The 17,889-nt window shown below is 47.3% G+C and overlaps 2 protein-coding genes across 4 annotated transcripts in view; one reads left to right on the plus strand and one right to left on the minus strand.

Moving 5' to 3' along the window:
* Positions 1–865, plus strand: part of LOC142817616 (uncharacterized) — a 40,369-nt gene extending 39,504 nt beyond the window's left edge. The window contains exon 4 of the mRNA XM_075894671.1: positions 665–865. Coding sequence (XP_075750786.1) covers positions 665–865 — 201 coding nt within the window. The remainder of the gene's footprint in view (positions 1–664) is intronic.
* Positions 1–12,527, minus strand: part of LOC119174053 (uncharacterized) — a 461,603-nt gene extending 449,076 nt beyond the window's left edge. Inside the window, exon 1 of one of the 3 annotated variants that reach the window (XM_075896309.1) lies at positions 12,376–12,527. The gene's annotated coding sequence lies outside the window, so the exon portion shown is untranslated. The remainder of the gene's footprint in view (positions 1–12,375) is intronic. The other 2 variants (XM_075896310.1, XM_075896313.1) reach the window with 2 other exon arrangements.
* Between the last annotated feature and the right edge of the window lie 5,362 nt (positions 12,528–17,889).

Genomic DNA, 17,889 nt, shown 5'->3' on the forward strand with positions numbered 1-17,889 from the left:
GGGACCCTTTCCTCCTACTGCTTACCTTCTTCGGATTTAATTGTGTCATCTTTCGCTTTGGCACTTACCCTCTCGTCGTAATGCAGTTTCTTAGCCAATTCTCGTGTTTTCGGCTTCGTCAAAGCCATGACCTGGGTATCAGCAAAGGTGCACCCCTTTTCGTCGAAAAAAGGTACGGGTAGCCGTCTGGTAGCCCCCAGGAGACTACTGCTACTGTCTCGGTCACTCCGAAAGGTTCCCGTATCAATACTTTGCCATAGGTAAACACACTGAATCTTCGCTGACGGCCTGTTTTATCCACGTGCATTCGGATAAGTAGTCCCCACTTTTTATGTAGTTCAGATGGACTACGTTCAAGGTGGCCGCGGAGTCCCTGAGTACCCCACACTTTTTGCCATTTATCATAAAATCTGCGTGTAATGCTTTAAAATATCCCGGTTGCTCGGGTGATCGCTTACCCAAGCAAAAACTGGCCTACGTTCTGAGCAGTTTTGGGCAAAGTGACCTGCTTCATTGCACTCAAAACATAATGCCTTAGCTCGCGACTTTAGCTCTTCCGAATGATTCCTGACCTCCTTTCTACTCTTTTCTAGCTCTTTTGGCCTGCCTTCAGCATGCGGCAACTTTTCACTAGTGTCATCTTGTTTTTTGTTGTGTTTTGCAGTCCTCGAGTGTAAGCTTGGGGCCGTGGTGCAGGCCTCTGATGGTGATGTGCGCTATCGGTCGTTGTCCTGAAGCATCGACTGGCCACGTACTCATCAGCAAGCTGTGCTGCAATCCTCCCAGACAGACCTTCCTGCCTATCATTGATCCACAGGCGCACTTTATACGACAGAGTGTCATAAAACTGCTTCATGCAAATTAAATCACCCAGTTTACTTAAGTTATCCGCCCCGGCTCCTTTCAACCACTCTGAAAGATTATCACTCAGCCTACACGCAAACGCAACAAAGCTTTCACTAGGCTTCTTCCTTGCCTGTCTAAATCTCCTCTGAAAGTCCTTTGTGAAGAGTCTGTACTTCGCAAGTAATGTCAACTTCACTGAGCTGTACTCAGCTGGCTCGGCTGCGCTCATTCTGGCCACGACCTGCGAGGCCTCTCCCGGTAACAATGCAAGCAACCGTTCTAGCAATATGTCCTGGTGAAATGAATGTTTTAAGTGTGAATACACTTTATAAGCGACCCCAAAGCATCCACCGCCGTCGGCGGCGTCCGCAGTCTTCTCTCTATCTTTAAAAGAAAGAGGACTTGGCGGGCCGCAGCGCGACGCTCTACCGAATAAGCCACGGACGCGACGCTGATATCCCCCTTCGCTCGCTCCTCCGCTCTCCTCGCTCGCTGCAGCTGCGCGCGCACCCCTTTCTCTCGCGCGCCCGCCTTCTCTCTCAGTCTCCCGTCGAGAGTGGGTCGTGCAATGTATGTCCCGGAGGCAACGCTAGCATCAACAACGAATGCAGTACAACCGAATGCCAGCACTGCACCCGTCGTTGGACGTGACGGTACCGCGGTGGTTTCGCCGACGTTGGAAGACAAGGCGGTGCTGCGAAGGGCTCGTGAGACCGAACGTAAGCGGGCGAAGCGTGCAGCGGATGCCGAACTGCATGCTCGCGAGGCTGAGGACAGGCGGGCGAAGCGTGCAGCGGATGGTGAACTGCGCGCTCGCGAGGCCGCAGCATCGAGCCGCTCAGCATCGAGCCGCGAACGCGGCCCAAGAAGCGGAACGACAACACAAGCGTCAGGCGGAGAAGGGCAATGAAGGCCGGCGTCAAGTCAATGAAGGCCGGCGTCAATGAAGGCCGGCGTCACTCGCCGTTGACGATTGCGGCGCCACTCGCAATCGTCAACGGCGAGTGGACGTTCCCGAAGCCGTTCGAGTCAGTGAACATGCCGCGCGGGAGAGGGTGCGAGCCCTGCCTGGACTTTGCTCGTCCGGGCCTCGCATGCTATGAGGGGGAGTAAAGTTAAATCCGTTGGCATTCGCCAGTGAGTTAACGTAAACTCCCCCGTGTGATCAAATTGCGATTCCCAGGAACCATTACACCATAAAGGCACCATAGTGTGATTAATAAATATAATAGTGCGAATTCATAAATACCCCTCATAGCATCACCCCGTGCATTCACACTTAACCATGTTCACCCTCGGCGAAATGCTTGGAAGTGTTTTTCACAGATCCGTTCAAAATTTATCAGGTAGAAACCAATGTGATCGCCTGTTTTGTACGGCTGAAGCAAACTCCTAATTTCACGCTCTCTGCTTCCGGCGGCGCCACATGTGCACTGCGCGCTAATCTCGCCTGCTGTAGGTTTTTTTCTCGAGCTCCTTTTCTGCCTGCCTTTGTTCCCTCCTTTCCGGCTTTTCCTTCTCTTCCACTTTTTTTTCCTCTTTTCTTCCTCCTTTTCTTTTTTCTCATCACATATCTTTTCCCAGGCCTCTGTAAGCTTGTTCTCCTCTTAATCCACTTTGCTTATCGCACTACGATCTTCGGGCTTCCTTGACAGCTATTGATATCTAAGCCGAGCTCTGCGGCTAACAGACACAGCTCTTTTTTTAACCCCCCGATATCTATAGCTTCATAAGAGCCAACTACTACTTCTGCAATATCCGCCACATACCAGTGGTGGTCACTTCGGAACCGATTGCCCGATAGAACCCTGCTCTTATCTACCGGCAAAATGTGATCGCTCAAGCACTCACCCAACCTCGAGCTGGCGAAGAAGTGTCTCCTGGAGCCACATTCACAGGTACGCCGATCTCAGACCGTCATTTGCCTTCTGCTGCTCGTCCTTGTTTCCTGATGTCATACAAAACTTCACGCCATTACTTCGATGGTTGTGCCTCCCGAAGCCACGAAGTCTTGCTCTGCCGATCCCGGATCCCCGAAACTCGATCTTCCGCCCGCAGCTGCTTCAAACCTCGAGCTGACAAAGGTCGTGTTTCCCAGAGCCACGTTCACCGGACCACCGATTCCAGATTGTTGGGTCTGCCTTCTGCTGCTCGTGCTCAGTCTTCTGGAGTCGTCCAAACCTTCACTTGATTACTGCGGCGGATGTGCCTCACGGAGCCAAGAAGTCTCGTTCTGCCCACCCCGGATCCACAGAAGTCGATCTTCCGTCCGCAGTTTTCCGCACGCCATTTCTTGATCCCACCGTTGCCAAATGGCTTGTAGCGTTGTGGGGTATATTGGGTGAGATGACCAAAATCACGCCCGTGATGAAAGCAGGACTTCCATTTAGGAAACTTGAAAAAGTGAATTTTTTACATTTAGAGACAACGTTTACTGGTCTTCGTTCATCCGGTGCCCGCCATCTCGACTTCTTCGGGCCCCTCTCGTTTCTCGTCCCCCTTCGCCTTTATCTCTGTCATTCCCACCTTTCCCCTTTCCCTCGGTAACTTGGTCCATTTCACGAAAGGCAGGGGACGCTCACTGTAAAAGGAGGAATCAGGGGGTGTAAACTGTCAACAAAGAGCCCGACTCCCCCTCAGTTCGAAGAGCACGATTGCTCAGCTTTGTTAAGTCGACTCTTCTACTTCCCGAAACAGCCGCCGCGTTCCGCGGGGCTTAGCTGTGGCGCCAGGGCGCCCGTCTCGCGACACCATGGTCAGCTTCAAGTAACCGTCGCTGCATTCGCGGAACAGAGTTGTGGCGACAGCACGCCCGTCTCGAACACGTCACTGGCAACGGGACACAACAGTGCTTTCCGCCACTGTCGGTTGTCTGCATATGCTTCCATATTTTGCATCTGCTTTTCCCGCAAGGGCGATACCCTGTGTGAGGTTTTATGCCTGTCTCTGAATTTTTCAAATGATCCTTTATACTTTTTGGCCGCTTGTATACCACACAAGGAGAAGGGAAAATTTTGGATAGTCGCACGCTCTGTTCCAATATGTTGAAGTGTTTTTTAGGACCTTGTTTATGTTCGGTTGGTTACTCGTGAAATTTGATAGCAAATTTTTGTTACGGTCCTGGTTGGCATCTTTTTGATGGTATAGAAAAGTGGTGGTCCAGATTTTCTACTTTTTTGAAAGCGTCATCAAATATAGCTGGCGGATCTTCTTGATGAAGGAGTACTTCGCGGATATGTGTGCTGTTTTTGTTGACAGCATATCTGTCACATTGGCAGCATATCTCCTAATGTACGGTTGAATCGTTGTGTAATGCCATTAGTTTGAGAGTGATACGCGGTGCTGTTGCCATGAATGTATTGGCATTCCTTGAGAAGCGATTCGACGGCCTCCGACAAAAAGACACGCTCTCAGTCACTCAAGAGCTCACGTGGTGCACCGTGACGTAAAATGATCCGATGCAATATGAAACGACCGACGTCACTTGCCGACGCAGAAGACAGTGTTGAAGTTTCTGCGTAGCGCGTAAGGTGATCGATGACGACAATTACCCGGCGATTTCCAGCTGGTGTAATCAGCAGAGGTCCATACAGATCAACACGGTCAAATGGTCGGGCAGGACAAGGTAAGGGTTGTAGTGGAGCTGAAAAAGGCGGAGTGGGATTATTTTTCGGCTGGCAAACAAGACTGGCACGTACGTGATGACAAACGAAGCGATACATTCCACGCCAGTAGTAGTGGTGGGACAGGCGGGTGCAGGTTTTCAATACTCTAGCATAGGCGCATTGTGGGTTGGCGTGAAAGGAGGCACATATGTCTCAGCAGAGACGTCTGGGAAGAACTAGAAGCCATTGGCGTCCTTCTAATAGATAATTCCGTCTGTATAGCAAACCATTTTTGAGAACAAAGTGCTGTATTTGACGGTGCGTACCTCTAAGGATGTTTTCTGATGGAGTTTCATTGATTGATATGGGAGGTTTGACGTCTGAAAACCACCATATGATTATGAGAGACGCCGTAGTAGCGGGCTCTGGAAATTTTGACCACCTGGGGTTCTTTAAAATCTGAGGGAGTTCGACTAAGCAAGTTGACAAGTGAAACGATCCAAGGATATTTTGGTTGCTCCTGTAGCATGCCGCTGACTGTAATTGCAGATACCCCGGGGGCACACGAAGACGCTGACATGTCAATACATCGTAGAGGTGATCGGGACAAAGCGTCTGCGTCAGAATGTTTTCTTTCAGATAGGTAAACGACGTCAATGTCGTACTGTTTTAGCCGAAGCGCCCAACGGGCGAGCCGACCGGTGAGATCTTTCAACGAGGAGAGCCAACATAATGCATGATGATCAGTAGCCACGCTGAACGGGCGTGGGCGCCCGTAAGGATAGGGTCCAAAACGTTTTCACGACCCATATGATGGCTTGACACTCTTTTTCGCTGACTGAATAGTTGGCTTCTGCTTTTGTCCACGCACGGCTGGCGTAAGAGACGACGTACTCATCAAATCTCTGTTTACGCTGAGAGAGCACGGCACTGAGACCAACTCCGCTAGCATCCGCGTGTATTTCCGTCGGGGCAAGAGGATCAAAATGTCGCGGGATTGGAGTTGATGTAAGTAGGTGGCGCAATATGACGAATGCATCATCTCAAGCTGACGACCAAATAGAAAGGTCACTGTTGCCGGCAAGAAGGTCCGTCAAAGGCGATATGCCTAGAGGCGATGTTGTGAATAAAACGACGAAAATATGCACATAGGCCGAGAAAGCTGTGAAGTTCGTTTAAAGTGTTCAGCTTAGGAAATTCGGCAATGGCACGGAGTTTCGTCGGATCCGGAAGAATGCCATTTCTGGATACAACATGGTCCAAAATTAGGAGTTTTCGAGCGTCGAAGCAGCCCTTCTTCAAGATGAGCTGTAGACCAGTGGAGGTAAGGCAAGTGAGTATTGTCTCAAGGCACTGAAGATTTGTTGAAAAGTCGCTTGAAAATATCACGCCATCGTCTAAATAACATAGACATGTCTGTGATTTCAGGACACGGAGGATGTTGTCAATCATGCACTCGAAAGTGGAAGGTCCTTTGCACCGCCCGAATGGCATGACATTAAATTCGTATAAGGTATTGGGGATAATGAAAGCCGTCTCGGGGCGATCAGCCTAAGCCATGGGAAGCTGCCAATACTCTGAGCGCAGATCTAGTCACCGAGAAGAACTCAGCGCCTTGTAAGCAGTCAAGAGCATCGTCTATACGATGCCCTTAATCAACCGGCGGTATTCTACGCAAAATCTTATTGTGGTATACTTTTTCTTGACTAGAATAACTAGGGAGGCCCATGGGCTGTTAGGCGGCTCAATAACGCCGCGCTTCAACATGTCGTCAACTTGTTCCGCGATTATACGAGGCTCAGATGCCGATACCCGATATGGACGCCGACTTAAAGGAGCGTAAAGGCCAGTGTCGATTTGGTGAGATACTGTGGAAGCACGGCCCAAAGAAGTTGCTGGTGGTCGAAGCTGGCGTGGAAGCGCTCGAGGAGGGCGATAATGTCGGCGCACTGCTGGGTCATAAGGTTGGTGTCGATGCAGCGTGAAATTGCGTCGGTGAATGATGGGGAAGAGGGTGACAAGGAGCGATCAACAGCGGTAATAGGTAGCATATTCAAGTGGTCAGGAACTACATGTGCACTCAAGGAATCAATGTCATCGGCAAAGCCCAGGCACTCTCGACAAAGTAACTTGAAAGGCGAGGAAAACGAATTTGAAACATAAATTGCACTTGACCTATCGTGAATGTTTAAAACGGTGAAAGGGATCAGGAAGCACTTGCGGCGGACAGCGGTTTCAGAAGGCGTAAAAAGAACAGTTGGGTCATTAGAAACGTCACAGGAAAGAGGAGCTTGGGCGGATGCGAATGGGAATATTGAAGTGTCGGTGGCAACAAAAACTTTTGCAGGTGAAAGAAGTGAGTCGAGTGAAGCAGCGTCGCCTAACGATACGAAGTCCACTTCAGCGCGAGCACAGTCGATGACGGCATGATGAGAGCAGAGAAAGTCCTAGCCTAGTATAATGTCCTGGGAACACTGCGGAATCCCTACAATCTCGGCGGCATAAATAACATCAGCAATAACGACACGTGCTGTGCATGCAGCAAAAAAGCGAATTCATTGCTCACTCGCATTGCTCAAAACGAAGTCGTGAACAGGTATTGTGACTATTTTTTAATCGACGGCCAAGTTTCTCAGTCATTACAAACACTGCAGCATCAGTATCGACCAATGCAAAAACAGGTATGTCCTCAACAGAGACAGCAACGACGTTCGACGAAAAAAAACAAGGTCTTGTGGCGTTCAAAAGATTTGCAGTTATTGACCCCGGAACTGCGACTCCTAGTTTTCGTCATGAACAGGGCGAGGTCGACGTAGCATAGGGGAAAGGGAACGGCGTTGAGGTGAAGGCGACCGGGGGCTGTTAAAGTTCCAGCGAGGTGACCCACAAGAAGCCAGTTTCTTTCTTTAAATTCACTCTTATTAACTATCATGTGATTCACATAATATTTTATAAATATCTTGGTGTGCATATTTAACCCCCAATTTTATGGTTCATGCATTTGAAAAATCTCGGCGCAGGCACCCCGCATGTTGACTACCTCAAACGTAATCTTCACGATGCTCCAACATTGACCAAATGACTTGCATCACTCACCTTCGTCCATCCTAAACTTGCATTCACCTCATCACCTCAGCAGGCCTAACTGATGCTCTTTGATGTGTGCGTAGCCACACCACGCACTAGATAACAGCCGACATTCCAGTATCACTCATGAAATCGTCGCTATCATTGCCTTCCTGAGATTCCCGCAAAAAGGTCGCCTTGAGCTGCCTAATTCACAAAATAGCATCAGGTAAGCACGAAACCACTCTCCCTCTCACCAAGAAGATAAGCACTTCTCGCTTTTTGCCCCACAGCCGTTCCTTAAAACGCCTTTTCGGCAGAACAGGTCCTGAGATGTCGAAATACAGGAAACTATAGTATCTCACGTGAGGTGTGAAGAAGCAACTGCTTGCTGGACTTGCAAGAAATACATCAACCACAGTATCTCAGTTCACAAAAGAAGCCGCAGTGATTGAACATATTCTACTGCTACGCATCACCAGCATAACCCGGTCAAGTTTGAAGCGAGTAGTCTCGTTACAGCAGCGGCGAGCCTTTGCGACAACGACATGCCTCTGCGGGAAGTCATCCGAGATTCCGAGGGAGGAACTTCGGCAGCTCGGTTTATTTCTAGCAACCGAAGCGCCGGCAGCATTTCCTTTATTCGCCAATATTGGCGCTATGAGGACTGTCAGGCCCTCTCTTCATCTGGCAATGGTGATGTGACATGACATTTTCATTACGCTGATGGAGTCCAGCGCCCCATGGTCGCCATTTCGGCACCACGGATTCCAACGTCTGGACCCCCAGCAACACCGCAAATACACCCTCTCTCAGTGCCGGCGATATTTGCAACCTCACCGATCTCGCCAACAAGACGAACGCCATATGGCCAACAAGTGAACCCCACAACGTGGTCCAGTAGTGATTCTCTGCTGACCTTCGAGCGTCGTAAAACCGATTTGTGGCGTACCACTGACCGTCGACTGGTATGCTTTCATTGTGGCGAAGCTGAGCAGGTCTACAGAGTTTGCCGTTATCACAACGCCCAGTACTAGAGATTTTCTCGCTACTCTGATTACCCTACGTATGACGTTCGGCGCACAAATAACGATGCTCCCATGAACACATCGGCGCAGAATACAGTGACCACTGGATCACATTCTTCATCTCCTGCGTGAGGCAGTTTACCTAATCGTCGCAGTTTTGCTGACATGACGAGGGGCAGGTCCTCTAGCCCGCGACAGGCAAACTAGACGCAGTAACCTCGGTGGCTGGGTTGCCAATATTCGAAATGCCGAACAGCCCCCCTTACAGACGAACGATTGCTCGAAGTCATAGATGCCGAAGACTAGAACAGCGACGACTAATCCGGCGTATGGCACAACTGCCGATGCCACCAATGTTATCAGCGCTGGCCTCGTTGTTCACATTGACGGCCACCAAGCGGCCGCACTTGTGGACACTGTTTCTCACTTTTGTATTATAAGCCTACAGCTAGCCGACAGACTAAGAAAGGTGAAGATGCCATGGCATGGATCCAATATAAGAGCTGCAGGTGGTCAGTTGATGACACCGTTTGGAAAGTGCATGGCCCAACTCTTTATCGCAGGTTCCACCTTTGTCACCCCCCTTGATATTACTCACGAGCACTGTAACAAGCTTATATTGGGAATAGATTTCTTGCGCGCATACGGAACTGTGATTAACATCCGCGACAGAAGCGTAACATTCACTATAAAATCGCACACTGCTACTGAAAAGGAACACCAGCCACCTCGCTTCCGTATCGCTCGTGACAAGGTCATACTGCCACCTCGAAGATGCTCCCTCGTATCCGTGCACTGCGACACCTTGCGAAACAGTACTGGCATCCCTGAGCCCATCAAGGAGCTCGCATTATTTTTTGTGCTATTTCTGTTGTCATGGTTGTCACCACTGTTATCGAAGAATGTGCTAAAATGCCATTGACAAATTTCAGAAGAGAACGCCGACACATTGTTACAGTTACGGCTATTGCCTATCTTTACGAACTCGCTCAAATAGAAGATTGCCATTTAGAGGAGTAGAGAGCAGCATCTACTATCACTACACCGACTTTAGTCGACGTTAGTCCGACGTTATCTATCATTGAGCGAGACCACCATCTCACGTTGGTCAACCAATTCCGCAGCTGCTTCTCATCCACTTCAAGAGTTGGTTGAACGCCACGGACGAAACACTGCGTCAAACCCGCAGCGGTGGTCTAGTGAATAAGGTACTCGGCTGTTGGCCCGCAGGTCGCGGGATCGAATCCTGGCTGCGGTGGTAGCATTTCTGATGGAGGCGGAAATGTTTTAGGCCCGTGTTCTCAAATTTGTGTGCACGTTAAAGAACCCCAGGTGGTCAAAATTTCCGGAGCCCTCCACTACGCCGTCTCTCATAATCATATGGTGCTTTTGGGACGTTAAATTTCCCAAATCAATCAATCGACCAAGCAAATCAATCGACACACTGCGTCATCACGGTTCGCGTCGCCCCAAAGAGCATGAGGCCATTCAGAAACACGTGAAAACGATGCTGGAAGATGGTGTCACTAGGACATCCAACAGTCTTCGCGCATTCACTGTAGTACTAGTCAAAAAAGAAAGACAGCAGTTTGCATTTCTGCGTCGACTACTCGAAGCTCAATGAGACCACGAAGAAGGACCTCTATCCTCTGCCGCGTATTGACAATTTGTTGAATAGACAGTTAAACGCACGCTACTTTTCATCCATGAACATCAAAAGTGGCTATTCTAGCAAATTTTAGTGGTTGAGATATGTCGTGAAAAGACCTCCTTCGTGACGCCCGACGGACTTCATAAATTTCAGGTGATTTCTTTCGGTTTGTGTTCAGCGCCAGCAACATTCCAGCGTGGGATGGAAACGGTACTGTCAGAACATAAGTGGCAAACCTGCTTGGTGTACCTCTATGACGTGATTGTATTTTCTGTGAATTTTGAGTTAAATTACGAAATCTCGAAGCAGCTACGCTTGACCGGTCTTACAATAAAACCTGAAACGTGTCATTTCGGCTTCCACAAACTTCAATTCCTTGGTCCCGTTTTGTTGCCGTGGCTGAAAGTTGCTACCATGCCTATTTTCGACGCCATCAGACCAAAATCAGTGAGACGTTTTTTGAGACTGTGTGCCTATTACCAGCGCTTTATTGCTATTTCTTGCGAATCTCATGGCCATTGACACAGACCACTAGGGAAGATATCCCTCCACGTGGGGCGCATACCAGCAGCAGGCATCTCACGGGCTTCGTCAGCGCATGTAAACACCTCCCATGCTCGCCCCCTTCAATGAAGACGCGCACACATAGTTACATACAGACGCTAGTAATGTCGGTCTTAAAGCAGGCCTCGTAAAGTCGTAGAACGACAACGAAAAGGTGATCCCATAGGCCAGCAGGACGCTGTCCCGAGCCGAAGCTAACTACAATACGACGGAAAAAAAATGTCTCGCAATGGTAAGGGTAGTCCTGAAGTTTCGTCTTTATTTGTACGGCCGTCCATTCACCGTTTTTAGCGTCGGCTACTCGCTCTCTTGGTTAGTCAACTTGAAAGATCTGTCTGGCCATCTTACGTGTTCGAGTCTTCAGCTCCAAGAATTTGACTTCACTTTTGCCTAAAAATCGCGAAAATGGCACACTGATGCTAACTGTCTTTCTCGATCACCTGTTGAGACGGCACCCTAGGATGACGAAGACGACACAAACGTTTTGGAAATTATGGACACTGCCTCCTTTCCTGAACAGCAGCGCGACGACGCTGAACTGCTACCACTCATAAATTATCTAGAAAGACAAACGAATAGTGGGACGAAGTCATTTGCGAGAGCGGTGACGTCAAACTCGTTGCGCAATGACGTACTTTATAAGGATTCAATAATATACAAATTTATTCTAATTTCTGCATTATTTTATTATACATCATAAGCGAATGCGTCTATTCACTTAATGAGCCCGCTCCGCAAGAGAAACAGGTCAAAGGTAAATTTAACCGCAAATATATTGCAGGAAAGAAAATTTGCATTGAATTGTATATACAGTGCACAAAGGCGAAATTGTACGAGGGATGTATAATAAGAAAATAAAATTGTTTCGACCTACGCAGAGAAATCTTTCAAGACGCTGTACATGAAACGAGTGCTTACTGAAAAGCTATCCATTAAAGGTCCGTATATTTTATATTTTTTACTTTCTCTTGTTGCCTGAAAAACTCACTTAACTGAATGATTGTAATCGTTTCGTCAGACACTTTTGCAGAAATTTCATCATTTAGTGCATTACTTATTTCATTCTGTTGAACGCTGAACATCACACTTACCCCGTTTTTACTATTGTCATCGGCTTCGCCTTACCGGTTGCACTAAAACGAAAAAATTGGGCAAAACGGCAAACCCAGCCCTAAATGTTACAACGAGTGACACAGACAGATTATACTACCATGTGTGAGACCTCGTCAATTATCTTTCACAACAAAATTATGAAAACGACTTATTGCACGCGATAACTTGAACAATTGAAGCTGCTTCTATAACGCACGTGAATGGCCTGATAAAAACATAATTTTGAGAGGAAATAACCAAAAAAACTCAATCGCCACACTTCAGCCAGCAGAGAATAATGGGAGCGTGCCATCTACCACTCTGTCGTTCTTTATGTGTGAGATGTGAACAAGTTCATTTCGCGCGTGTATCTTCCTCAACTGCTCATTCAATACACCCCTGACATGTATGTACCGTAAAACTTGGATACGTGCAAAACACCCTGCTATTAGCGTCCTCTCTACAAACACGTTTCATCAATATAGGACAGAATTTAACGAAAATATCCTGCAAGTTTACTTACGTATCATCCAGACGTTGCACAACTGCACATGCAATGCACCGCAACTACGTTGCATTGTCCGGTATCCGAGAATTCAGAGCGCCAACATCGCCACTTCAAACCGCATGATTATCCAACGGTGACGAGGACGCCGAAGAATGAAAACTGGGCACTCCCTGCGAGCCTTATCGCAGGCCTTATCGCATGGTCGCCGCTGGCAACGTCGTTCGTGTCTGCGATATGGGATGCTTTACGAGCAGGTTCGGAAAGACGACAAAAAATGGCAGCATATCCACGGAGTAAATGATGGGGAGTGGGGCGAAGCATTCGTCCGTTCCTGCGTACGTCTGTGTAACCGTCCATGCGTCCATCCACCCGTCCGTGCGTGCGTCTGTTCGTGCGTCCGTCCCTGCACTCGTCCATGCGTACGCCCCTGCGTCTGTTCATGCGTCCATCCATGCATCTGTCTGTGTGTCTGTTCATCCATCTCTTCAGCACTCCAAGTACCACCATTTCGCATCTTTTCATCATATATTCTCCATATAGAAGCACCGCCATCCAGTGGACATTTCAAGGACTAAACGGGAGGGGGCACATGCACACTTTCTTACGGCTTGCGCTTCGGGTTTACTTCCCACCTTTAACCACCTCGATTTCATGGTATATGCTAGTTCACTGTATTCATGGCTATGCGGCCCAACGCTCGCTAAACCTTTCTAAAACCAAGGAGGTTACACCCAGGGAGTATAACGTAGCAACCCTTTCTTGTAAGATCGTGCTCAATGTACAGGCCAATAGCTCTTAATGGGGATTGCAGCGTGCGCGTTATTTGAAGGCTGAATGCTCCTGTCTCTTATTTCCTCTTAGCAGCCATTAACATGTGCATTGAGCACTATCTTTTATTGTTCAACAACGCACAGAAAATCTCTGTCACCGGAACCACCTTGGAAGTCGAAATCATAAGGACTGCTATTTCGGGTATATGCCACTAGTGGTTACGTACTACGAGGGACGCACAAGCCACGCCATAAGAAGCTTCGTCCCTAAAAAGAATTTGTTGTGGCAGTGGACAAAACATTGCTTCCTGGCACAATCACTGATTCTGTGTCTGTAAAGCGCAATGAATGATCGCTTTCAATTGTACACACTCTACGTTCGTACCTGGAGGTTGGAGCTTCAATGACAGTTATCTGAGACAGGATTCATTATAAAATAAAAATACGTCGTGGAATCATGGCCTGCAGTGAAGCGAACAAGACAACACTGATGAAAACTGTGAATTAGGAGAGACGTAGAGAAAAAGAACCAGTCCGGTAATGATTTACTATTTGGTTGCGAAACATTGTTAACTCATCATCTAATATTTCAATAAAGGCCTCTATAGAGCAGCTTCACATAATTAGTTTTTACACTGTTAAATATATCGCTGGCGCTCTTTAGCCATAAATGGTCCTTGTGCCAATAAGTGTCACGTATTATCAATCATTCGATGAAGGTTAGGTTACGATATAAATTCAATGGAGACAAGAAGGGTAGTGGCGTGATTTGGGGGCATACTGAGGAACACTGGATCTGGACGGTGAAAATTACTTGAACGTTCCACAACGGTGCACCTCATAATATAGCCCGTTAACCACTTTACCTTTCTGCACACTTTGTAGGGCATAAATTCACGCTCATGCCATGCAGCCACGAGAATAAAATAATTCGCATAATACCCGTTTATGGGTATATGAATTGGTAGAGCAACCGCCCCACTAGTCTAGGATTCAAACCCGGACAAATTATCCGGAAAGAAATTTTTCGTTCTAAGAAATTCGTACGCATTTCTTTGTGACTATGTCCTACAAACAGGTGGTTGTCCTTTTTCCATTTCTTAACCCTTTGGCCATTTTGAATAATAAATGCGAATCATATCTTAGCGAACATTGGTGACTTTGAGCTTATCTATCTGTCTGTCTATCTATAAATCTATCTATCTATCCACTTACGTTTAGGTGCTCTCGTGGTCACCCCCTTAACTTGGCGTGAACCAACATTAGCATGGAAGGGTAAGATCGTTTGACGAATATACACGCTGATCAAGGTATGATTAATGTCACAATCTTGTCGCGCACGTCGTCAAACACTTCCCGCTAGATAGTGGCACATACCCATTGGCGTGTATGGGCCGCTGTTATGCGGAAGTGTGTCACAAGCGATTGACGCTTAGTATCTACCCAGGAACGACGGGAAACACATGAGCAATATAAACGCGTGAGCGTTAAGGAACACCCGACATCAGTAGCGTTGACCCAACGAAGGCATAGAATATTTTTCAGTGTTAAGAAAACCTGACATAGCCAGAGTTGACCCCGCGACAAATGCAAATATTAAAATTGATCGTCCCAGCAGGAACCGAGTCCAAGCATTCAACGTGGCGGTCAAGCGTTCTACCACAAAGCTACGTCAGGTCTTGGAACTACTTTTCGAATAGACGCTAATCTTCGTGAAACTTCAATAGTGGTTGCAATGCTGCCTACCCAATTTTATAAATTTTACATAATATGTGCTTTTTTGATACAGCCGTCGCGTCGTGTTAACGTCTAACTTCAACTGTGGTTCGGTACCAAGTGCTAAAGTAGCTTTATGTGGCAGTCTTTAGGGCAAGCATCTTCGCGAGCATCATCGCTTTATATCAGCTTCTTGTGTTGCTAATGCGTATGTTACAGCTGGCATCATCGCATTAGTGCGCACCAGTGGTCATTGAAACATCTGCAACTATTCAACATATGTCTGTCCGTGGAACATTTGTACATACTATTAGCGTCATTTCATGATGGGTCATTCAATAAAAACATTTCAACATGATCACCTCCCCTCCACATGCTTCGTATAACGTCAATCCCCAGGCACGGGGATCAGCCAAATTTTTTCCGCCGAAGTCATTTGCATTTTTATGCTCAATAAGTTCACGGCGGGGTTCGGCACTCCACAAAACTAGCGGTGTTGATTCCCCACGAATAAAAAGGACTTGCCACAAAGCGTAATGATTTGTGTTGCGTTCTTTCGACCGTACACATATTTCTTTGCGCATTCAAGGAGAACATACAGAAAATAGGTAATTTCACATATTTCCATGTGCTTTTCCAGCATGCCACCATGATCCACCAATATTCAAGGATTCCACCGTCATCCACTCTTAACACCACCATCTGGCACCCTTTTTTCCGCTTTCATCATCGGCAGCCCTTATGACCACTGCAGCTTCCACTATATGCCCAACTACTTCCATCACATTTACCTTTCTTTCCACCATATACACCTACTGTTCTAGCATCCACCAACACAGGATTTTAAATAGGAGCTAAAGTGTGCGTGATCCTGCTTTCTTGAAATCTCTAAACCACGAAAAAAATTGGCAGCATATCAACGGACTGAATGATGGAGAGTGGGGCGAGGCATTCGTCCATCCATGAGTTCTTGCTTCTGTCCGTCCATGCGTCCGTCTTTGTGACCGTTCATGCATCCATCCGCCAGTCTGTGCGTGCGTTTGTTCGTGCGTCCGTCCCCGCGTTCGTCCATGCGTACGCCCCTGCGTCCGTTCATGCGTACATCCATGCATCTGTCTGTGTGTCCGTTCGTCCATCTATTCAACACTCCAAGTACCACCATCTCACATCCTTTCATTATATATTCCCCATATAGAAGCACCGCCATCCAGCGGACATTCCAAAGGCTAAACGAGAGGTGGCACAGGCACATTTTCTTACGGCTTGCGCTTCGGGTCTACTTCCCACATTTAACCACCTCGAGTTTATGGTAAATCCTGGTTCACTGTATTCATGGCACTGCGGCCCAACGCTCGCTAAATCTTTCTAAAACCAAGAAGGTTACGCCCAGCTAGTATAACGTAGCAACCTCTTTCTGTCAGATAGTGCTCAATGTACATGCCAAAAGCTGCTAATGGGAAATGAGAGACAGGGTAATTCGGCTTTCACTTTCTTACGGCTTGCGGTTCGTATCTACTTGCCACCTTCAACCACCTCGAGTTCATGGTATATACTAGCTCATTGTATTCATGACACTGCGGCTAAACGCTAGCTAAACCTTTCTAAAACTAAGGAGGTTAAACCCAGCGAGTATAACGTAGCAACCCTTTCTTGTCAGATAGTGCTCAATGTACATGCTAATGACTGGTAATGGGGATTGCAGCGTGCGCGCTAACTAAAAGACGAAAGCTTCTGTCTCTCATTTCCCATTAGCAGTCATTGGCATGTACATTGAGCACTGTTTTTATTGTTCCACAACGCACAGAAGAAATCTGTCACATGCACCACCTTGGAAGTCAAATTGTTATAACTGTTACACACTACAACGGCTACGAGGGACGAACGAACGCCATTATATAGAGCTTCGCCCCTAATAAATCATGTCCTTATGCAGGAGGTTGAACATTTAATAAATGGAATGATTCCTCTGCGTACTTTAGGCACTTTCAGCATCTATCTATACATCTATGTACCTATCTTTCTCTCTAGCTGCCTATGTAGCTCTGGAAGCTCTCGCTATCACCTCCTTAACTTCCCCGCAGGGTCGCGTGTGCAAACAGGCGTTTGCACGGTGAAACATCTACGCAAGCAGACGCCTAGTCGTAGGTGGCTTAGCGGCAACCTAGGGAAAGGGGGTCCGAGGGGTTGAGACAATTCCGGGTTATTGGAGCTTTAAGCTCAACCGGCAGAGACAAAACACCTCTTGGGCCCTGGCATCATGTAGACGGCACTGCTGGGCTGACCCAACCAGGGGAATCGGCAGTCGCCCTTTACTACCTCTATCGTTCCTCATTTCTTAATCTTTTTTTTCTCGCTTTTATTCTTTGCTGTTTTTGTCTAATCAATGTACTAGCGTTTTCCTGGCACCGAATGTTGATTGAATGATTCATTAGTATTTTTTTGCAAATACTAAAGGTCCTACTCGGGACCAGGTAGGAGTGGGAATATCAATAAACACAATACCAACAATAATGTTTAGATCTATCGACAACTTAAGTAGTAAACCACAATTAACAAGCAAAAGAAAATGAATAAATAAATATGCTTTGCAAAACAAACGCAAAACATTGATTGATATGTGGGGTTCAACGTCCCAAAACCACCATATGATTATGAGAGACGCCTGAGTGGAAGGATCCGGTAATTTCCACCACCTCGTGTTTTTGAACGTGCACCCAAATCTGAGCACACGAGACTACAACATTTCGACATCCATCGAAAAATCAGCCGCCGCAGCCGGGATTCGATCCCGTAACCTGCAGGTCAGCAGCCGAGTACCTTAGCCACCAGACCACTGCGGTGGGGCAAACACACAACATTATAAGTGATAAAATATGCATGTACAATATTTCAACACTTGAGACGAACAATATGCATGAAGAAGTGAACGTGAAAATCAACTGCAACAAGGCTGTTCAGCACAAACAGAACTTTATATATCAAACGAAAGGTTAAAAGTTGAACAAATGATTCAGCTGTGTTACAGTTTACTTCTTCTTTGGGT

This window comes from Rhipicephalus microplus, chromosome 5, assembly GCF_043290135.1.
Source record: "Rhipicephalus microplus isolate Deutch F79 chromosome 5, USDA_Rmic, whole genome shotgun sequence".
Classification (NCBI taxonomy): Eukaryota; Metazoa; Arthropoda; class Arachnida; order Ixodida; family Ixodidae; genus Rhipicephalus; species Rhipicephalus microplus.